Source organism: Centruroides sculpturatus, unplaced genomic scaffold (assembly GCF_000671375.1).
Source record: "Centruroides sculpturatus isolate CEXI.00-Female unplaced genomic scaffold, Cexi_2.0 scaffold1093, whole genome shotgun sequence".
NCBI lineage: Eukaryota > Metazoa > Arthropoda > Arachnida > Scorpiones > Buthidae > Centruroides > Centruroides sculpturatus.
In genome coordinates, this window is record NW_019385281.1 from 221,840 (window position 1) to 245,165 (window position 23,326).

The following is a 23,326-nucleotide window of genomic DNA, read 5'->3' on the forward strand; positions in this document are numbered from 1 at the left end:
GGTGCACCCGTTGCACCTGCCTAGTTACGGCTCCGAGTCCAGATACGACGCTCCAACTCTCCTGTATTTCTCGACCCCTCGACTTTTAACCACCAAAATTTAACGGTATCGATGCCCCTAATATACAAACCTCCCTGCCAAATTTCAGAAATTTTCGACTAAAGGCGAGGAAGTTATTCGGCCCGAAAATAAGTGTACAAAATCGTGTCCACTATAAACGACGTTTAGAGGACCCTCCAGTCCAAAAATGTAAACATCTTAAGGGTCATTTAATTTGTAATTTCTAACGTGAAATCTTTGCCTAGATTTTCGTGAGTTTTTTTAAGAAATTCGCATCGTGGATTCGACCGCAACGGATTTCTTCAGCGTGGAGATGGATTCAAACACAAATTGCTACTTTTGTGTGACGAAGAAAACATTTCAGTGTTATTCTTCAATAGTTATTTTAAAATGATATTGTCATCTATTGTTTGCCTCGATAAACGAAAATTGACACTACAAAATAAATAAATAAAGGGCAATTTCACACTAATTTTATTTATTTCTCATTATAAATATGAAAAGATAACTTTAATTATTAAAGTAAAATAATTGTTCGAGTTATTGCTTATTTAGTAACAACTAAATTGTTTGTTTTTATTTTTATTATATAATAAAACAGATAAAATATACGGTTGATTAAGTAATTAAAGTGGGGCACCAGCACATCGTAAGCGTTGTGGTGCCCAAAATTCGGACGGCCCGACCCGAAATGAGGTCGGAAACGATATCCCGACTCGTACTACCCATAATAATGGGCAGTGTAAAGCAGATACGAACCCACGTCCTACGTAATAGTAAGCATGGGCGTACAGTGTAGTGCGATATTGAGATTTTAATCGATATATTGCACTCTTTGAATAAAATCTGATAAAAACAAATGAAATTTTCTCACGTTATCGATCCACTGAAGCCATGCGAAGAAAATATTCAAATTATGCCATACGGCACGAATCATTCTGTGGCGATACCGCTATCCAGTGTTTAGTTTTTCGTATCGTTTACACATAATTAATTATATATTGTGTACATATATTCAACTTGTTACGCAATGAAGGCACTATGCAAATTTATCTTTCCATAACTCCATATTTAAATATTTCGAACAGACTTTGTATAATACTATTATCGTCCACGGGCGGCGGGTGTTCTACTCGCTCGCCTGTATCTATGGTAATAAATTCGTGAACCGGATGGAGAATATCGAATGGGCTTTAAGGGTGCTCTTGTGGATTTAGGTCTTCTCTGCAAATAAAAAAGATTATTTTAATTAATATTTATATTATAAATGAGAGAAATCATTAACGAATAAATGAAATTCTTATAATATATTGTTCTTGTTAATGATCCTCTTTTAGGAACTGGAAAATCACGCCATTATCGTAAATGTAATTTTCAATGTCACCTCTCGCTGGTAGTGTTTAGACTTAGATAATTTAGTTTTTTACATAGGACCTCGAGCTTTTAGGGGGCCCCAGGCACGCTTGTTGATCTTTGGTTTTGGCCCAATACTCTAAATCAAATACTATGACCCTAGATCACGCGCAATATCAATTTACAATATGTAAATTTATACAATTTTCGAAGCTTTCGTCTATTGAAAATATAAAAGTATGAGTAATTTTTTAGTACTTTTTCTGTAAAGGTAGACTTTTTCTAGTGAAATTAGTGGTAACAGGCGCGGGCAAGGTGGAATCTCGCTTATAAATATTAAATAGGGCGTAACATTAACAAAATTGGGTTCGGCATAATTTGAAAGTGACATAACCTGTATCATAATACTGCAATTATTGTCAATTAGTAAATAACGAAACAAAGGAACACATTTAAACTAGTAGCACCGTACCCGAATGAAGGTATCTTCTACGAATCGAGTTTAATATATAAAATAATATAATAAAAGGATATTTCATTAATTTTTAAATGTTATATAATATATGGAAACTTCTATATTTGAGAGGTGTTCATATACCTCACGTTCAACGTTGTTTACGGAGAGATTTAGACTTTAAATACTACCAAATTTGGTACGGTGACATTTTAAGACACGCGGAAAATACTTCCGTACAAAACCTAGTACCAAAACTTACCACTATGGCACTTTTGACGCTGCAAGCAACTAAACACTTGCGCTATACAGAGACCTTAGCGGAATACTGCCCATTCTTAATATGTAAAACAGTGCGCTCAACGGTATCCTGTAATTGATTCTCCGAGATGTAGTATAATCCTGTCTTTCGAGGCTTTCGATTTACAACGTGCCCTCGATAAACCACACTTTCCGAGTGCCCGCACGACCAGCAATAACACGAAAAGTCTGAGCATTGGCCTAAAGAATCACTAACACTACTGTTTGGACAATACGAAATGTGAGTACAGTCGACCCCCTATAACACTGTTGATTTTTTCGTTTTATATGAATTCCATGTTGTACGAGTCACTTAAATTTTACAAATACCTGAGCCGTTCAGAGCCCGGCACACGTATTTGTAAAATCTAAGTGACTCGTACAACATGGAATTCATATAAAACGGAAAAATCAACAGTGTTCTAGGGGGGTCGACTGGTATAATGTTTTGTAATTTTTATAATTATATATAACTTATAAATTATAATAAATGATACAATAAAGTCATTATACCTCACCTGTACTTGCGTTTTAAATTATTATCAAGATCGATAACCGGGAAATGAAATTTATAAGGAAGTAAGTAGTAAAGAGGAAAGTACTAAAAGAAAGAAATTTATCATAAAATTGAATATTTTTACCCATAATATATGAGAGAAATTTGAAATTTTAACACGTATTTCATGAAATTAATCAGTTAATATTTTTTTGAAATGATTATAATTAGTTACAGTGCACGGAATATGTTAATAAATTAGTGCATATTAGTATTAAATTACAAAAAATCACGTGAAAAAACATAAATTTTATTAATATTATAACACAAAAGGCACACCACACAACAAAAACAAAGGCCAACACCACGTTAAACAAGAGTATTAAGGATTAGTAATGGAAGTGCTTGGAGTTCTTTGGCAAAACGAAATGCTGTATTTAAATAATAAACAATTATATTTTGTACTATCGAATTTCGTACTAAGAGAACACGCGAAATTATATTAAAGAAGTAAAACACTTAATAAAATAGTCCAGAACGTTAACTTAGTAGAAGAGGAAGGTAAACTATCCTCTGCTACGGCATCGGCAATGGGTTCTTCGATGGTGGATGACAGCAACCTCTCCGTGGCATCGAGAAAGGTGTTGTTATCCACCGCATCGTATTCGTAATCGTCTCCACTACTGTTTATATCATTTACCGTTTCTGATTCGTCAATAGAAGAAGAAGAGGAGGAATCTGTGACAGTCGAAGGATCGAAGATCAAGTGCCACGTGTGAGCCGTCATTACCTCTGCTTTGGAAATTTCGTAAAGGGTCACGTTGATAATTGTCACCGAATTGTCGTTTACAGTAAATCTTACTTCCGTGGGTCGATAACCTTCACGACTTACCTGAAAATTATCAAAAAATTATATAACTTTTTAAGAGTTTTACACTTTCAATGAGCAATGCAAGGCCTTCGAGGTAAAGATTTAGGGCCTTCTCTCATCAGTTGCCTTATCGACTGAGGGATCCTGAAGGCATAATTTCAAAGAAAGATTGTAATTGTTGAACGAATAAATGGTTTGTAAGTCTTGTATTGCTCATTGCAGTGTAGTGTTATGGCATCAAAAACACAAAAAACATACAAAGTGGCCTAATTGCATTACGACTTACTTCTAAAACGTAGCTTCCAGGTAATAATATTCTCCAAAATTCACCCCTCTTCGTTGTATGAAAACTTATACTACGACCTTTAATTTGTAAGTTTGCTTTAGGTATTGGGTTTTTGTCGATATCATAAATTATCCCTTTAACTCCTGAAATTTAATAGATCGTCAACATAATTGTATACTAAATAACACGTTAAATAATAATATATTTCATACCTCTATGAACTTCACCGAGAAATTTTAATAAAGCACGTTTATTGGCATTCCAGTAATTATTTAATCTTTGTCTGTAAGGATATTTGCAACACGATATTTCTAGTGTTATCTCCATACATCCACCCCAAACGTAATTAAAATCTTGCATTCCACCTACGTCGAATGAGTCCACGTGGTTCCATTAGTTTGAGTTTTTTCTAATTTGTTCTAATTGAATTTCGTAAATCCCTACCTGTTAATGGGTACCACGCAGCACCGTTAGTTGTGCCATTAGGAAATCCAGGTGTACCATCTCTACACGCAATACCCAAGTGCATATCTTTATGGTTAAGAGAGTAAATGAGTGCCAAATGTCGAAACACGTCATCGTCGGGTGTCGGAGAAGGATGGCTGAAGAAGGTGAATTTAGTTTGAACTGAAAGAATATACCATAAAGTTAGAAAAAAGACACAATAAGTAGTTATAATCGGTGTTAAATTTTATGATTTACTCACTAGAATTTGGAAGATTATCGTATGGGTAACTTGCAACTAAGGCACCACCGTGGATATTTCCAGAGAGTACGAAATTGTTTTCTTCGATCCATCGTTTGACAACCATGGTTTCTGGTTGCATTTTTTTATTATTGGTTTTAAAAATATCAGGAAAATTTCGATTTAAATCATAACCTCTCGCATTATATCTAAGAAAAAAGTACACATTGTTAAGACATACACAAAGGATCCACGATAAGGAACATCAGACATACCTTCCTTGTCCGGATGAACATTCGCCTTCATTAGATAATTCAAATCCATCAGGATTCATAGAAGGCATTATATGGATCATAGAATTATCTAGCAAAGCAGATACGTATTTATCGTTTGGGTAATTATTCACTAAGTATTCAATTAGGTGTAACATCATCTCTCTTCCTACTGCCTAAAGAATTCGTGTAAATCAACGTTGTTGAATAATTTCGTGTTAAAAATAAGTGGTTATGAGCAAAAAAAACATAGCAAATTACCTCATTTCCGTGCATATTGGCTACATATTTTACATTAGGAATGAGTAAAGGACGTTCCACGTTGCAGTATTTGGATAAGCACATCACCCACAACTCTCTTCCTGAAAGTACGAAATTTTAGTTTAATATTTACAATTCTATAAGGTACAATTTTGCATGGACTTGAATTTCAGGATGCCACTCCTTTCTTCGAAAGGATTGCAATCAATTATGTAAGAGTGCCACCAACACGGGCGTGCCACGAATCTGAAGATAATTATTAAATTTCTCAATAGATTTTCGTGAGAAAGCAAAAAAATTTGGGCAGATATAAACGTCAAAAGCAAGGTTTGAAGTTTCTCAATACGTAATAACTTGTTTACTTCAATAGGGAAACGTCAATAACGATTCCATTAAACACAGGATATTTAGTATCCTGACTAGTTTCGGGGGGGGCGTGCACGCGTTACGCCTTCACTTCCGGTTCCTTCTTCTACTGGTTTGGTAAACTTTGAACCTATCAACAAACAAACGAACGTAACGACATCTAAAAAACACCCGAATGTGATATTTGAGTGAAGGTCGCGTGGTAACATTCGAACGTATTTCTGTTTGTAATTTTATGTGTTTAGGAAATTCCATTCTTTAATTTCATTTTTAGTAGACAAAGAGGATCCGTTTGTGTAGCGAATACATCAAAAAATATCCATAAATTTCTATGATCCACGCTGGGAAAGTGTCACTCTCATTTGCATATTTGGAGGTTTGAACGAATTTATCTTTTTTTTAGTAGAAAAATGTGTGTTTTTAGAAGTAAAATATGCGTTTTTGAAGATAAAAAATAAACTTTTACATCTTTAAATAATGAATTAATAATAGAAATACCTTGAACAGACTTTCCAATTGTATAAAGTCGAGCAATTTTTGGATATTTCCTTACGGTTCCTTGTAAGAACGACGTCATTTTGACGTAATTATGGTAAGTAAATTGTAATTGCCCATAAACTAGAATCTTCAACGTAAGTAATAATATTAATGTACTGAAACCAAACTTCATTTTAAGTGATGATCTTCTGGAAAAAAAAAATATATAAATAATTATAAAAATATCAACCTAAAAATTTAATACAAAAAATCTATTAATTAATTTAAAAACAGTGCTTTATTTACTTAATTTAAACACTAAAAAACAGCTTACTTGTGATTACCTATGATCTAAAAACACTATTTTTATCATATCTATTATCTAAAAAATCGCATTTACGCTCAACTAACACCTAAAAAATCGCATTTTTATGTATGCAGGGTGTTAAAAATGACTACTTATTATCCAAAAAAAAGACTACACGTGACTTCTCCATTATCTAAAAGCGTGCTACCACCGAATAAAAGCATACTTGTAACTACTCGTCGTGTAAAAAAATCAAGAAATACAATTAATTATCGCTTTAAGTAATGAAAAAAAGCATACCAAAACACTTATTTACATGGAGAAATTCTCACGAAACGTTATCCATGTGTACAATCTCCATAATGACAAGAAATCGACTGACCATTATTACAAAGGAAGTAGCTTACAGGAAAAAGGAAATGATCAACCTTTAAGCCAATTACTTGTAAAAAAATTCTTAAATTTACATTTCTTTATTACATTTTTTGTATAAAAGTAACTTTAATTACTCGTTTCCAGGTAATCCTTAATTGATAAGGGCGTGTGTGTGTGTGCTTTAAATTACCTTACACCAGAGCTTATCGAGGTTCTTTTAATACGGTATTTATCATTTGTAAACTCTAAAAATATATAAAGTAGAAAATTTTAACCCCTTAATATAATTTTGGAGGTTTAAACTAACTTTTTTTCCATGATAACCACTCAAAAAAGAGCCATTTTTAAGTAACAAATAGGTATAAATACACAGTCGTGACCAAGAGTAGCGAGAAGAAAAAGTCTATAAGAGATTATCACGAAATTTGTTAATATCCTTACGTAATTTCCCTAAAATTTTTAATATATTATAAGGCAAAAAATTATGTTTCATAAGAAGAAAATGAGGGGAATTCACCTTACACATCCGTTTCATTTTCTGCATGGTAATCGTTCTATTCTTAACTTCATCTTGCCCCGACTTAAGTATGGCATTTTTTTAGATGTAAAGAATAAAAAACGGCATACTTTAATGACCTTACGAGTAACAATTCTGCTTACTTTTCAGTTAAAAAAAGGCATTTTTTAATTGGTTAGTAGTCTGTCTAAAAATACAAAATCCCTGTCCACCAAGGTAGGCAAAGACCTACCAAATTAGCACCTAAAAACTGAGTAAATAACATGTAAAACCACCAACTACCAGACTGAATATTGTCTAATTAGCATGTAAATATGCTAAATATCCGAGCAATTATTGCCTAAAACACTAATTTCTTTGACTAAATAACATCTAAAAACACCAAATATCATACAAAACCTTGGCTAAATAGCATCTAAAAAGGAACATTTGCCTAAAAAAATGATCGTATTTGACTAATTAGCATCTTAAAACTGTATTATTTGACTAAATTACAGTCTAAAACATCAGAAAAACCTTCAAAAATGAACTCAAATTACGTAATAAATAATTTATTTATAACTTAACACGGACTTTCCACAATACGATAAACAATTAACAAGGAAAATAAATAAATAATATTAAAATAGCTCAAGGATGTACGGTGGAACCTCCGAACGGCGGACAGCGACGGAGACATAAAAAAGTGTCCGTCGTTTGAGGGTTTGGCCGCTGTTAAGAGGTTTCCGTTGTTGGCATCCGGCTGTTTATTTGAGGTTCGATTTTAATAATAAATACTGCAATAAGTACAGCATACGTATATTAATTCTATTTTTAGAGTTTTTTAGACATTAATTTAACGTTGGCTCGTGTTTTAAAAAAAATATATATTATTATACAGGATATATAGTTTAATATACGGGAAATTAGCCTATTTAGGCAATGTTTATTTTTTATTACAGCAGATCTACTGTTGTAGTAGCCATTGACACGAACTCTATGTAAAAAATTCGACTTTTTTCCTTAATAAAATACCTTTGCAACTGACAAACCTATGGGAAAAGTTCGTTAATTCAAATTGTGACCTTGGGAATTGGTCTCAAGGTCATTTATTTAAGCGCCAAAAAGTAACTGACGAAACAATAAAACGGATTTTTTACTTGTTAATTACGAACATCTTTGAAAAAATCCCAATTTCTAACGTTATTTCGAGAAAAAAGTTGATTTTTTAGATGTTTATTCAGCCGAAAAACGTAATTTTTAGACGTTGATTACTCGTTTTTATGCAGGGAAAAAGGAAAAAAAACTTTTTTGGATGGTCCTGTATGAAAATTAACGGAGAAAACGGAGTTTTATCCATTAATTGATGCGCTAAAATACGAGAAAAGGGCATTACGGATGTGCCAAAGGTTAATTTATGCCAAATTATCGCGTATTTTAGATGTTAATCGACGATAAAATAGTAAAAAAAAATTAATTTTTGGCTGTTAAATACGCGTCAAACACGCAAAAAGACATTAAAACGCGCCTAAAAGACATTAAAAAAACCTAGTTTATACCAAAAAAAGGAGTTTTTAATCGTTAATTTATCCCCAAAATAATTAATGTATGTTTTTAGACGTTAAAAGTTAATTTTCGAGTGTTACTTTTCTATTTTTGTATGCTAATTATGCAGCCGAAGCTAATTTAAACCAGGAAAGAGGATTTATTACACGTTAATCGACACCAAAAATTAATTGTTTAGATATCGATCACGTGCCAAAAGTGACTTTTTACGTGTCAATTATGCTCCAAAGTAAGTGACACGTGATTTTTCTTCACACTCGGCACACAAGATTTAGGGCACGCACTCGTGTTACCTAAAACACCGACGTCACAAAGAGGATACACAATTCGAATTACGTAATGACTTCAAATGCGTTTTATTTGAATTGAAGTTTCCGACGTCCTTCAAAAATAATCGATGACGATTGTAGAAATCAATAAAAATGGCAATAAATTATAGAAAATATTCGAAATTTTCCATCGTTTCTTATTGTAATTCTACACTTTCCAGCGGAAGTATCGTGTTGTAAGTCAATGTAAATTCTAGATTTACGCGGAGATTGCTATATAATAAGATTTTTTACACGATTTCACTTAATTTGCCCTCATTAATTAGTCGGAAACTCGGTTTTTTGGGGAGGAAATTAAACGATTGTACTGTACAACACAAAAAAAAACCGTGTACAACGGTGTAGAAATTACGATTTTTTTGTGTTTTTTTGAAATTTCCTGCAGTTTTTCTCGTTGCTCATCTTTATATCGTATTAAAAATGAAAGAAACCATAAAAAATCCACGTATTTATACACGTATAAGAGGATATGTGGCATATTTAATATGTATTTTTTGTCGTGCCCGCATCCATTAGTATAAATTAATCATGTAATTTCGCTTTACCATATTCGTGTTCACGGCCAGAGGATGAGGAAATCGTGCAAGCCGTCACATGACTTAAAATCATGCCTAAAAAAACTTCATAAACTGGATAAAATTCGGCAAGGCCCACTCGTATTATGACGTAGAATCGCGCCGATAAACGTGTAGCGAAGTAAACACTCGAATGGTTACTTACGCACAAATTTGGTAAAAAAAAAGAAGGGCCTGGCCCTTCTTACGAAGAAAAACAAATAGAAAATTAAATATAAAAACTCACCTGTACAAAATTTAATTTGAAATATTTATAAATTATTACAGGTAGCGCTTAGAAAACGATGCGCTACTCGTTACTTGACTGTACAACAACAGAGGAGAGCGTGTGTGGTGTGTTTTGCACGCTCTATTAACCAATAGCATGCCGATCACGTGACTTACCTGTTATAATTCAAATCGACACCGAAATTTCGGTTATTCTCCTTTTGTATCCCTTTGTTACGAGCAGCTGTATCGAGTGAGGATCCTCCTCAAGAACTAACAAAACCAGGATATCCTTCCTATCTCTGACGTATAGGTGAATCGAATAGGGGCCTTTCCCTTATCACAGGTGAATGACTGGTTAATGGGCAGGTTTTTTAGGAATTTAAAGGTCAAAAAAACTTAATACGAGTGTCATTTGTTTTAGAATATCCCAAAATTCAAACTGACATTGACCTATTTTCATCCAGTTTTCGGACTGACTGGTTCTTAACCTACATAATTTACGTGATTTTTCATGTAGAAAGTCATCTCGGTGTCGATTAAAATCCTAAAAAACACAATAAAAACACTAAAATTTAAGAAATTATTAAAATTTTTAGTGGTTCTTATAGTATAAAGTGGCGTTTAAATGTTTATTTTAGTTGCTCGGCGCGATTTCTTAGAATAAAAGTAAGGACTTTGACAGCATGTGTGGGTTACGCTCGTGTTTTTTGAATTCCAAAAACACTACGAATCGAGAATTTGATACGTCTAGAATCAAATTTTCTAGAATCTGTAACACGTGGTACATAATTTATTAAAATAAAAACCATAAAGTAGAAGGCGATTACCTAAGAATTTATGGATGCTACAAGTTTAAAACCGTAATTTACTACTAAAAATACTTATTGTTAATCATCAGAGCGTTAAATATAAACGTAAAATTCTATAGTAATCGTACAATAAAATATATATTTAGTGTAGTACAATTTAACTTCTTGCAAACTGGATTTAATTGAAAATCAACTTGGGATTTTCCTCGAAGATATCCAAGGACGTGTTCGGTTTCGTTGGCATTATTTCAAGTTGTATAATCTAGAATATCAAATTTCTCTCGATCTATCGATAAATAATGGTACAAGGAAGCTTAGTTTTTATCTAAATTGAGAATCTAAATGAAAATACACAACACTATTAGGTTAAAAGAAGTTGGTATAAATTGCCCCAGAGGGTTTGCAATGAAAGTGCTTCAGGAAATTCGTATTCTGGAAGCTTTCAAACGTCTAGAAGATTAATTTCGAAGGGTTTTTTACGTGTTTATTCTAATTTTTATTGTTTAGAAGATACTATTAATACAAAAAAATCGGTTTGAAAGCCAAATCATTAACTAGTAAAACCTTGCAACGTGTTTTCGTGAAGTCGTTGCCCTTCAAAACGACTTCAACGAATTTTAAACTCGAAGTTGTTCGAATTTAGCATTAATTTGCATAAATTAACTTCGTCTTCCATAAAATTTATAGTTTAAACCCTATAAATTAGCTTAAATTTCGTTAAAATTCGCTGGCAATTCCTGTAAGCATCGTCGAAGACCATAGTGAGCGGCCATTAAAAGCGTTGGATGGCACGAAAATTGATTACATTATGGTAAAATATTGTTTGATTTGTAATTTAAAACAACCGTGATAATGATATAGAATTAATAGTTTCAAATGAATTAATAGAAAATCAACGGAGGAAGCAAAATTATGTGGGTCTTTATGGGTTGGGTTTCATCGGAAATTCTCTTATTCGTAAAAAAAAGGAAGTCACGTAAGTCAGTTTTGGCATGGGAACTACTTTGTTTAAATTTTCATCCTTATATTTGTGTTAGTTGCACGAAGCATGTCGTATTCATTTCTGTTAGAGCATAAAAATGTTGGATGGAGAGAGATGAATACATTGAAAGCATCCCTATGAGGTTATTGTAGAATCCTTATGTAAAGCGATATGTGTGAATAACTTTATAAGGATTTTAGTTAATAATCTCCATAAGAATTATTAGTGTCTTGGCTATCTTTTGAGCAAATTTGCCAAGCTCCATTTACACCCGGAGACGGGTGGAAGATTAATCAGAAAACGGTGATGTAAGGTCTATCCAATTAGCAAAATGCCGATCCCGAAAAACTTATAAAAGCACCAATTCCAAGGACAACGGTACTTCCACTAAAACTTCCACTAGACTTCTTTTGTGTTCGTGTATCTCCGGTTTTTTTTCCGTGCATCCTTTAATCTTTTGTGCACCGACTTTCGAGACTTGGAACTTTTTGCTCAACACTGTCCAGGGGCCCAATATATAAGCAATTTCGTCCAGAATAAACGGTTTGCATCTGTAAAACACTTGTCTTCGCTGCCTTTAAAAACAGCCACTCACATACGCGTAGACCTTAGATCATCCCGACGGTAGGGAATAAAAATCTCTTCCCCAATCGGTGTTCTTACAGATACGGAAGCAAGAAGGTTGTCACTCGAAGAATCTCTAAAAAGTAGAGGATTCTATACAGAACCTTCCTGGTTTATGTAGAGATAAACTTCGCACGAAGCTAACGGCGCGTTTGGAGAAGAACAGTGGTTTTTCTGCGCTTCGCCGAGTTAACAGCCGTCTGGTTGCAGATCCCCGAGGATGTACAGTACCTTTGCTGAAATACTATCCCACGACTACGTTCGAGGTCGAAAGAAAGTTTTCATTGTATAAAAACATTCTCACCGATCGTCCACACAGTCTGACAGAAGAACATATTAATAGATTTATTGTGTGCGTGATCATATTCAAATATTGATGTACGTTTATAATATTGCAGTATAGCGTACAACATTATAAACATATTGTACAGTATACTGCATTAATTAATAAACAGATAACCGAAGAAAATTTCATAATTTTGTATTACTTTTATTATGTTTTTTTATTTTGAGAATATATCCGTTAAAAGTGGAGTTTGTATTAATTTCATTGATTTATGTTACTAGAAAGAAGTAATAATGTTACTGGATAAAATTTCATCCCATTGCATGAAATTAATCTTATGTAATTTCGGAATTTGATACAGGCAGACACACACGTACAGGTATTCTATTACTCGATACATTAATAAACTTCCCTACCTTTAATATACGGACAATAGCAGATCATGTTAAAAATCGGTATTAGATAAGCAATACATCATTGTGTTGGCTATAAATACTTTTATTGGGTTTTCAATAGGCCATAGAAGAGGGGGTCCAGTAAAATTAACACGTTTTCAACAGGCCATTGCAAGGAGCATGCAAGTATGGCCGAGTGGGCGAAGTGACACCGGCCATACCGATCCGGGATCGCATCTGGACGGGCCAAAAAGCACTAGGAATTTTTTGGATGGTGGTTTATCCAGATATATCAGGACCGGTCCCTCTCTACCCTGGAGTCCTATTGTGGGCCTAGCTAAACCCATAATGCGCTTGCTAAAAGAGGTTCTCTTAGTGCCTACAAGGCGGAAAACGTTATTGCAGTACTTCGAGGAAGACCTCTGTTTACCAGCTAGATAAAGCACCCAGCATACTGCTCAGTTTATAATGGAATGATTTGCGGACATGGGTGATAAATTATTGGATTAACCAGCCCAAAGCCTGAGATCAATTCTATTCGGTGTTTTTTGGGATGGATCGGAGCATCAGTTGCGTTCTCGTGAAGAGTGTCCAAGGAAGAACGTTGAACTGGTAGACATGTTAAAGGCTGAATGGAAGAATATTTCACCAGATATTTATAAAAATCTGTGGAGAGTATATCACAAAAAGTAAGGGTCGTCTTAGCAATTAAAGGTTTCAGCACAATATATTATGTTTTGTTTAAGATCTCGGATATTAATGGTAGGGCAGTGTATATCTAATAAGATTTCAGCCTATCGCTCTAGAGAACTCGGGAACGAATTCGGGAGGTGTCAAAAACCCAGGGGTTGTCGGTCCTAGATATTTCGGGGTCTGTCTCTTACCTCTCGGCAACCCCATTGTGGGCCTGGCCAAACCCACGCTGGACTTCGTAAAAAGTGCTTACAAGATGGAAAGAATAAAAATGCCCTACTCCACGGTTATTGGGTTAACTACTAAATCGGGGACAAGCCCGTTTCATTTTAAACTAACTTTCTCATTGGTTCGCTCATTCCAGGCAGCCGATGCTAAACTTCATTGAAAACGCACGTGATTCGCAATCTACTATTACATTCTCAATAGAGAATAAAAACAAAATGGCGGTTGTATTTAACGATACGCGATTATGAATATTTAAAGATTGATGCTATTTATAATTATATTTATATTTTAATATAAATATTTAAGAGAATTTTCGAAATTTATTAAACGCTTCTTCTAAACCACTAAAAAATTATTTAAACGTTGGAGACTTTTTGGCGATTTTTATTAGCAGTTAAGTTCGGCATCCGGCAACGTACGTACAAGTAAACAAAAATCACTCGAAAGGTTTCTTGAACCTAAAAAAATTTTTGATTGGTTGTTTATCGAGTGACGTTCGCATTAATAAGGGAATTTGTGTAAATTACAAGTCACGTTTTCAGTTTAAATACGCAAAATGGCCGAAAATATATTTTTGTTTGTGCCAAATTTAATCGGTAAGGCGAAGTTCGCTTGAAAATGTGAAACATAAGCGCTTGTTTTTACGGATAAGTGACGAATATTCGCGGAAAATGTTTATGTTTATTACGATAAACGTTTATATCGTGACGTGCGATGGTTATAAACGTCAATTACGTCACGTGGTACCGTTTGACGCAATTTCTTTTGTAAACCGTGATTTGTGGTAAATCTGCTTTAATATGGCTGGATAAGCCAACCGGTGACATAAATACGGATTGAATGACGTCGTTGGACCTTAACGGAGTTATAGAACGTGCTCCTACGAGTGAAAAAGTCAAAGGCATCGTACCTCTACGTCCGACCCGTTGCCGGATACGGCGCCCCAAAACTGGGTCGTGTTTGGGAGTCGTTGTAAGACTACGGCATTTAACTGTTCGGTGCGAGTGGTCCGCTCTACCGTTCGTAGAGTACTCGACGTTATGTAGTTTTGTGTGTGTCTGGGGCTCGTCTTCGTGCGAGTGCCGAGACGTGGGCGACCGTTGGTCGAGGCGAGCGATTCCGGACCTTGACTGACTCCGAGCACGGAGAATGGGTGTTAGTACCAGTTTGAGGTAGAAACTGTTTTCGGTTGGTGAAAGTTAATGCGTTTATTATTTAGGGTCAATGTGGGTAAATATGAGACACTTTTCAAACCTTTTGTAACAGCATTTGTTAGGACCGGTATTTTACAAAGAGAAATACACGAGAAGGTCTACAGTTAGTGTTAAAATCTAATGAAGTATTCATTTCTTCTGTGTGTATGAGAAATATTGAGCAAAAAAATTTTTTTCCTGTCTTATATTTTTCTTTCAAAAGATAAAATATGAGACACTTGGAGATGAAAAAGGAGACACCCGTTATATCACTATAAGGTCTTACTTATGCCAATAGGGACATTAATAATGAGGTACTACAGATTAAAAATGCGATAGATTTAGCAGAGCAAGTGGCATGACTCCCTGTAACACCTGGAAGTACACTGATTTCGGGGGGGGCTATATCTTGCCAAGGGTTGCATATAAAGATAGGGTTCCTTTGACTTTTTTCCTCCTATGGGCATGCTCTACAGCTCTTTTCAAGTCCCAATAGTGTCTATCACGTTTACAATCTTACCAAACTAATGATGCAGCCTGTTTAATACAGCTGGACAAGCGAGCCAATTGTTGCATTTGGCACATTTAACAGTTACAGAACAGTTGAGTATTTTTCTGTCAAATGCTATCTGTTATAGTGATTCTTTTAAACATGCAAAGTATTTTTTGTCACAGTTTGTTCTGGAATTCATTTAAGGTACTAACCGTGTACTATCATGACGTCATAACACCAATAAAATCACTGGTGTTTTTGTGTTGCACATCATTTGGCAGATATAGGATCGTACGTACCGGCTATTGTAATTGTCAGTCGGAATGGCCGAATCTGTCGAAACATCCAATCCCCCGTTTCAAACAAATTGCTGTGTCGTTTGCTTGCTTATCCAGTTGTATTGAAGTTGTATTGTATTTACCAAATATAACACATTACAAAAATATAGGAAACATTATATGTATACTTGTTAAATTATGCATTTCATTTATTCTATTGAGTTTTCGCGGTTGCGATCGGCTTACCGTTGTACGGATCCAGGTTTAATCTGGTCCAAATCTCGTAATTTACTACAAATCTGGGTATTATTTTCTGTCCCTCTACTCATTACAGGATGTTGTGTATAACTTGATGTAAAGATGATGTATATAACTTAAGCTAGGTTCACATTGAACTGCTAGTTCATCTCCTTTTGTTGCTAGGAGTTGAAAATGTCTCAACTTTTGGCAAACTTTGATTCATTCAACCAATCATCTTTTCACAACTAGTGTTTGCTAATATCAGAATCAAAATAATGGAGATTTCTTGAGATCAGTTCTGTCTTTCACTGGCTGTTTGGAGTATGGATAGGGCTTTTATAGTATTTCTTTTAGATTCATCTAGTCTGGTATTTAGTTGTCAATTAGTGCTAACAATGTAATATTTAACAGGCCCTCTTTTATCTTCTACTAGTGGAATTTGACAGACTCCTCTCTTAGTGGGTCTTTGTAGTTTTTGATGTAATCAAAGATAGGATAGCAGGACCTAACTACCTATATGTTTACTTTTGTTAATGTCCTCCTCGGTTTTTGTTGCCAAAGGCCTGTCACAAAGATCTTAAGCTTATCTTTTTTTATTACCATGAATATGTAATGAATGGTATATTAGAAGTGGTAGTTTATAAGAGTAAAAAAGTGCAAATACAGCACTGAATATAAATTGAATGTTATTATTTATACAATTATTTAGATAATTATACAAAACTTACTCTCCTGGAAAGGAAACTATGTTTCGTTAACCATTTAAATATTTATAACTACAGTAACAATTGAAATTGATGTGGTAGAAATTGTAATAATTTAATTTCTGCTACATTATTTGTTACTTTGAACACAGTTAATATAATAATATATGTAAACAAATCGACGCATTTAAAAATTCTTTTTCATTTTTATATTTCAGGATATGCACGAATTATTCTGGCATTTATTTCCTTTTATTATATGCCGTTTGATCACGTTAAGGCTTCGTTTTGTTATCTTTTAAGTGGCCTGCTCGATGCGTTTGATGGATACGCCGCTCGTTGGTTAAATCAGGGTAACCAATTTTATAAATTAATATTGTTTAATCTCTAAAATAATTTCTAATTTTTAAGATAACTTTATTTGTAGCTACGAAATTTGGAGCCATATTGGACCAGTTGACAGACCGCTGCGCTACTATGTGTCTGCTTGTTGCTTTGTCGTACTTTTATCCTTCGTACATGTTTCTATTCCAATTAAGTATGACGATTGATATTGCCAGTCATTGGATTCATTTACAGACGTAAGTATTTCTTATATATATTTTAATATTTTAAATATATTATTGTAATAATTAAAACCTGTTTTCTAAATTATATATTTTAATTTCAGATCTCTGATGCAAGGGAAGACAAATCATAAATTTATTGATTCAGCCGAAAATCCTGTTATGAAAATATATTATACTTCTAGAGTAAGTGTATATTTATGTATTTTGTTTTATATTATATAAAAATCTTTTATATGAGAAAAATACAATGCTTTTTCTTTCAATTTATATTATTTCCAAAAATAACGTTTCAAGAACTCATTACTGTTAGGACTATGACATGTATACACAGTTGACAAATTGTTGAAACATATTTTTGTTATTATGAGGTAATTGTTAACCTCAAATCAGGTGTGTACACAGGTTACACTATGATAAAATTGTATTTTGATGGTTGCCGGAGTTGCGGAAGGCTGCGACAATGCGGTGACTTATATATGACTAGGATTGGCAGTGCGACCGGATGGGGTTGTGTAAACTGGCAACAATTCTGTTGTCGTTTGCCAGAGGACCTAACTATCGGACTGATCATTTCTAATGTTACCAACTGTAAAGACAAGTCCTTATGCATAGGTATAATTTATTTATATATACAATTAAAAAAGTCCATTGTAGAGATGTTTATACCATCATCTAAGGACATGATTGACAACATGGTCATTCTCACACTGGAGCTCATTTTGTAGTTTTTGTAGCCTGTAGAAAATGGGCACAAGAGCACAAATAGTAACTTACAACATCCATTGGTTTTCTTGCAACAATTCTGTGTCTTGTGTGCACACATACTGATGACATGACTTTTGTCTTTTAGCTGTTGTCATGCTGATGACTATAACCAGAGAGGTAACAATAATAATAATAATAATAAATGATGCTTTTAGCCCACGACTATGAATGAGATAGAGTTAGATAACCTAATAAATAGGATTTAACAATTTGGAGGGCTTATCACACCAAGGCCGACAGAAAGAAAAACCAGATCTTTTACAAGAAAGTTAGTCTTTAATAATCACATTTCGAATTTAGGTAAGGATGCATTTCGGGTACAAAGACCCCTCATCAGCTTACAAACACACACTAAAATAATAATTATAACACCAATAGTTAACCAATACAAAGGAATATCTAATATATACAGTGCACTGTATTTACAATTTTTAATATAACCCGTATACTAAAGAACTAAAACTATCGAGCATAAAATTTTTCAATACAATAACAATGTGATATATCATATTATTTGGGACTGGTGAATGTCTTATTTTCTCCCACATTTTCCAAATTCTGGTAGACGGTTCCGCTATTAATAATAAAAGATCTAGTCCTTCTTTCTGTCGGCCTTCTTTCTTTTATAAAGATTACTCTTATACATATAAATGCTTATATTATATTCAGGTGTTAGTAAGATGTAGTAAATCTTGCAAATCTAGGCTGAGCCACCGAGACTTGCAGTAGTAAGGAAGAGTGTATGTTATTGTACGAAGGTTTAACAGGTTCTGAAGCCATTCTTATGTTGCTGTCAGATTTTCTGTTGCTTTTGAGTAACAAGTTTCCTACTGAAATCTGCGAAATGATTGCTTTCTGGCCCTCTGGTTAAAATCCTTCTTAGACCCAATTTATTAATATATTTGTTGGGGCATTATTACTCATCTATCATATATATGGATCAGACACGCTGAAAGCTGTGGTGGGTCATGTAAACTTTAATGCCCATATTCTGATTTTATATTCTATTTATACCTATTTCTATTCATTATCATATTTTTGTTTCTAGTCTTTATAATTTTTCCACAAATTTCCAATAAATAAAACAATTTCTACTTAAATTTCGATGGAAATTGAACTTAATTTTAATTATGTTTTTGTATTTACATGATTTATATGAAACAATATGAAAAAAGAAACAGAATTTAGTATTTAATTTGATGATAGTAAATTTTTAATTAATTTAAATATTGACTTTTTAGCCCATTCTGTTTACTATGTGTGCCGGAAACGAATTGTTTTATTGTATGCTGTATCTTTTACATTTCACTGAAGGACCAACAAGTTAGTATATAATTTATAATAATAATAAATTTGAAAAGTACTGAAAATTATTTATCCGAAATTCTTGTAATCTCTTAAATAGTAATTGTGTGATTCCGTATTTTATATCTATCATCCATTTTATATCATCTTAGTAGTCGAGTTTTCATCTCATTAGTGGGCTGGCTGCATGGAGTTTTCTGGGTTTTCACATGTCTAATATCTAAATAGGGACCAGTTTCTCGTAGAAAGTTCTTCTGGAAAACATCTCCCTTTTGGCAGATTTCGTGTGTGTTGCATTACCTTATACTATCAATCCAATTCTTATTTTACATCTCAATGAAAATTGTTTAAAACAGATGCTCTGCCAAATTATCAGGCTATATAAGGCTAAGTTAATAATTATATATGAAGTAATATGTGTAGAGTTAGTCCACTATTTTGTGATAATTTTAGTAATTATAATAAATTAATTTTTAATTTAGAACTTTTGGAAGAAAATAATTGCCTGGAATGGAACTCAAACCCACAATTCCCGAGATCTATGCAGTTCCACTCCGGGCTAATTCTCTTCTTCCAGAATTCAATTCAAAACTAAACTTAATTTATTATAATTATCACGAGATGACAAGCTAACTCTGTCTCTACACAAATTCCTTCATTTATAATTATTAAATTATTAATTTAACTTTATTATAACCCAATAATTTGGCACATCATCTCATTTTAATTAAAGTCTTGAGAAAGGGTGCATTTACTTTCAGCTCCGATCTCACCCCTAGTGCACTCAGCCTGTATAATTTTTGTTAGCTATCAATGAGCACGGTGTTTACTTTTCGCACCCGTGATGTCATTGCTGGCATTCCTGGCATGCTTGGAGAATTTACGTCGAGCTTGGAGTTTGTTCAAAGATGGCGATGTCCGTTACTGTGTATACTTTTACGAGCGTGCTAGTATGACATCAGGCTGCGCTAGGTGTCAGCTTGGTGAGCTTGGAAGATAGCTAAAAGTAAACGTGCCCTTAGTGTACAGTTGTTTATTTAAAATTTTATGTGCATTGTAGAGAATAATCCATTGTGAATTCTTTGTCTTCTCTTCATTTTTTAGTGAAGAGGAAAGGCATTCCAGGTTCAACCCTTAATTTACCAAGTTTCTTAGAAGAACTAATTAGTCCAAAACAACACTTGTCTTATCAAACACCTCCATTTCACAAACTGCCATTTAATAGCCATAGAAACGTTTAGAATTGGCAATAGCCATAGAAGCGTAGATCATTTTATCTCCTTTAACATCCGAGACTGCATGTTAATAAGTAGTTTTTAAAAAGCTGGGAGTATATTTTTAAAGCCAAATTAATATATTTAAACAGTTACTACCTTAATTTTAATGTGTAGACTTAATTATGATTTCGATAAATATATGAAATTTATCGTAGAAATTTTGAATAAAAAGTTAAAATTTTTTCCTACAGTTTTGGGTTTGGGACTATTCCGTCTTATAACAATAATATCTGCACCGGTTTCGTTTGTCAAGACTTTAATCAGTTTGTTGCAAATGATAATAGCATGCATGAATCTAGGAATCATCGATACAAAGGAGAGGAGCAAACAAGCGGAGAAAGAAAAATGAATTAATCCAGTATCGGTGAGTTTGCAATTTGAAATTGTGTAGATACAATGCTTTTATTTTTGTGAATGCAAGCTTTTAATAGTTTATATTTTGTATTTTCAGCTTTACAAAACTTTACTTGTGTTTGTAATTCTTAGAATCGGCTTTAATATTATTAATTTATCATAATTACACTTCGCATGTAAGTTAAATTGTAAATAATTCTCTCTCCTAGTCAAATGAAGGAATTATTTAATTTTGAGTAGTGTTTCCCAATCTTCGTCGACTGATGATCTCATTTTAATATATTAGAAAATCTTGATATTATCTGGAAGTATTATCAATCATGTTACTGCTTAGTATGTAATGGAAGATGGTTATGTGGCTCATATTGGTCTCAAATACCATTATACCAGGATTGACTAGAAGTTGGAAAGAGGAGATTAATGTGTCAAGATACTATCCATCTACACATGCAAGCAGTTGAATTATAGTAGTAAGCATTATTTTGATGGTTACAATTCAGATTTTTATCTCAAATCGTCTGAAGGTTGGTTCTCGCTATGACAGTGTCTATAATGGAAAGCGACAAAACTGACCCTATGTCGGACCATAATGGAAAAGGGGTGCATTTATAAATTGAGTCGGATGGGTGCATTTAGAAATCGAGACTTTTACCCTAATGGCAAAGCAGAAAAATTAAGTATTGATCGGTGTAAAAGCATTGTTGAGTGCTAGTCAGCCTTTCCATTGTGCGCTGCACGGATATGTCTTTCACTGGTACATTATGATAAAGAGAGCGATGTTATGGCTTCGTGTCGGTAAACTGTTGTAAGCGAGAACCATTTTTGAGTAACAAGTGGGAATCAGAATGATGATTTAGCAAATTGTATTGGCCACTAGTTGGGAAACATTACTTTATAACACTATTATAATTGAAAATTAGAAATATCAAATGCATTCTCAACATAAAATAAATTGTTTAAGTTCATAAATATTCATTTATCTGGTCTGATAATTTGATAAAGGGACCACCACAAAGTATCGACCCTCTCTAACAGTTTAGAACTAAGAAACTTTCATGAAATTTGTAGAAATCATTCCAATGTCTATCATTTGTTTTATAATTGAATTTTCTTTATACAGTATTTTTAATCATTGACATAAAATTAATTGTTTTTTTTTATTTATTTACATAAAGAGTAGTTTATATAATTTTATTTCTGTATATAATTTTACTTTATATAAGATTAATATATTAAATTAGATTATTTCTTTTGTACTTCGACATGTTTTTTAACTAACACTTTTAATCGAGAATGCCGGGCCATCGAGCAAAATGCAATTACGAGAAGTAGCTCGAGAAGCTCGGAGACGTTGCAAGTTAAGGGTAGTCGATGGGCATTTCGAGGAGGCTAGTTTTTGCCGGAGTTCAGAAGAATATTGTCCAATTTGCAGTCGAATTCTGGTCAGTGCGGCACCGCATCGACGACAAATGCCGAAGACGAACGACATTCGACTTTGGTATTTGTAGTCGACTAGAAGTGCGCTTCTACACTTTGACATCGAACAAAGTGGCGAATGGCAAACGTGGCCGAACTTTGCAAACTTTGTCGTCCCGGCCACGATGCCATTGCACCACAAACCGGTAACGCAGCAAGCGGCACCGCCTAGTCCAACTTGCAGCATTTGTCAAACTCCTTGCACTATTTCTCTGCATTTGTTCGATCGGTCCTTAGAATTCATATAATTTCCCAAGGTGGAAAAGATGTGGACTCGTTTGTAAAACCTGTACCATTTTTTATATTGTGCCAAAATTAGTTTGTTTAATCTAAAAAAGTTCACAAACCATACAAAATTTCAATTCTTGCTTAAGTATGTACTTTATAAATCAACATTCCTGTGCATAGAAGTGATTGTAAATAATATATTTAGGTTTTTGTACGCAAATAATTAGAAAATGTTAACAAATTTATCACTAAAATGTCCCATTTGAGATTGATTATATATACAGTATATATATATGTATACACTTATATATTTGTACAGACATGTACAATACTTAGTTATTTTGTTGGAGAATTGTTGAAAGTTTTAAGCTTTATGATGTAGAGAAAAAATACTAATTTGCTTGATGTTATCAAATAAATAGATGAAAAAATATCATTTATATTTTTTAATGTATACTGTATTATGTTAATAAAATCCCTATAATACAGTTTTTGTTGGAGTTCACTTATGTTTGAAGCGTATAAACAAATATATAAGGCTAATTTACACTAAAGTATTTGATGCCTGAGATGTTCGGTGGGTGTTACGTGTTCAGAATTATATATCCTTAAACACAAGTACTTGCAAAATTACTTTTGTCAACCGGAAATCTCTAAATTGGTGCACAAATCCTGCATTGGTCCCTAC

At 33.6% G+C, this 23,326-nt stretch overlaps 2 protein-coding genes across 8 annotated transcripts; one reads left to right on the forward strand and one right to left on the reverse strand.

The window, feature by feature from the left end:
• Positions 1–501: 501 nt before the first annotated feature.
• On the reverse strand, positions 502–10,040 carry LOC111637135 (carboxypeptidase M-like). Of its 7 annotated transcripts, XM_023382557.1 has the most exons (10): positions 9,756–9,881; positions 5,903–6,090; positions 5,039–5,139; positions 4,781–4,953; positions 4,527–4,714; positions 4,265–4,447; positions 4,033–4,185; positions 3,821–3,963; positions 3,364–3,555; positions 502–1,284 (listed from the first exon to the last, which is right to left on the reverse strand). In XM_023382557.1, the coding sequence occupies exons 2-10, from the start codon at positions 6,072–6,074 to the stop codon at positions 1,165–1,167; spliced, it is 1,425 nt and encodes a 474-aa protein (XP_023238325.1). In that variant the 5' UTR covers positions 6,075–6,090; positions 9,756–9,881; the 3' UTR covers positions 502–1,164. The 7 variants fall into 7 exon arrangements, with proteins under 7 accessions (XP_023238325.1, XP_023238326.1, XP_023238323.1 ...); XM_023382558.1 differs by lacking the exon at positions 9,756–9,881 and having other exon boundaries at positions 3,454–3,555; positions 5,903–6,074; XM_023382555.1 differs by lacking the exons at positions 502–1,284; positions 9,756–9,881 and adding an exon at positions 9,914–10,040 and having other exon boundaries at positions 2,962–3,555.
• Positions 10,041–14,176: 4,136 nt separating this feature from the next.
• LOC111637133 (CDP-diacylglycerol--inositol 3-phosphatidyltransferase-like) lies at positions 14,177–23,288 on the forward strand. The gene is made up of 7 exons (XM_023382549.1): positions 14,177–14,352; positions 16,883–17,017; positions 17,092–17,245; positions 17,335–17,416; positions 19,240–19,321; positions 20,772–20,944; positions 21,032–23,288. Exons 1-6 carry the CDS (start codon positions 14,313–14,315, stop codon positions 20,927–20,929), a joined length of 651 nt encoding a protein of 216 aa, XP_023238317.1. The 5' UTR covers positions 14,177–14,312; the 3' UTR covers positions 20,930–20,944; positions 21,032–23,288.
• Positions 23,289–23,326: the final 38 nt, after the last annotated feature.

What these genes read in the sequence shown, in the direction of transcription:
- LOC111637135 (XM_023382555.1), bottom strand. Translation starts at nt 6,074, where the DNA reads ATGAAGTTTGGTTTCAGTACATTAATATTATTACTTACGTTGAAGATT. An exon ending in CGATAATCTTCCAAATTCTA is followed by an intron (nt 4,448 to 4,526) that starts GTGAGTAAATCA and finishes ATATTCTTTCAG; the next exon opens with TTCAAACTAAATTCACCTTC. An exon ending in TGCGTGGTACCCATTAACAG is followed by an intron (nt 4,186 to 4,264) that starts GTAGGGATTTAC and finishes CATTCGACGTAG; the next exon opens with GTGGAATGCAAGATTTTAAT.
- LOC111637133 (XM_023382549.1), top strand. Translation starts at nt 14,313, where the DNA reads ATGGCCGAAAATATATTTTTGTTTGTGCCAAATTTAATCG. An exon ending in CATTGGATTCATTTACAGAC is followed by an intron (nt 17,246 to 17,334) that starts GTAAGTATTTCT and finishes TTTTAATTTCAG; the next exon opens with ATCTCTGATGCAAGGGAAGA. An exon ending in AAATATATTATACTTCTAGA is followed by an intron (nt 17,417 to 19,239) that starts GTAAGTGTATAT and finishes TTGACTTTTTAG; the next exon opens with CCCATTCTGTTTACTATGTG.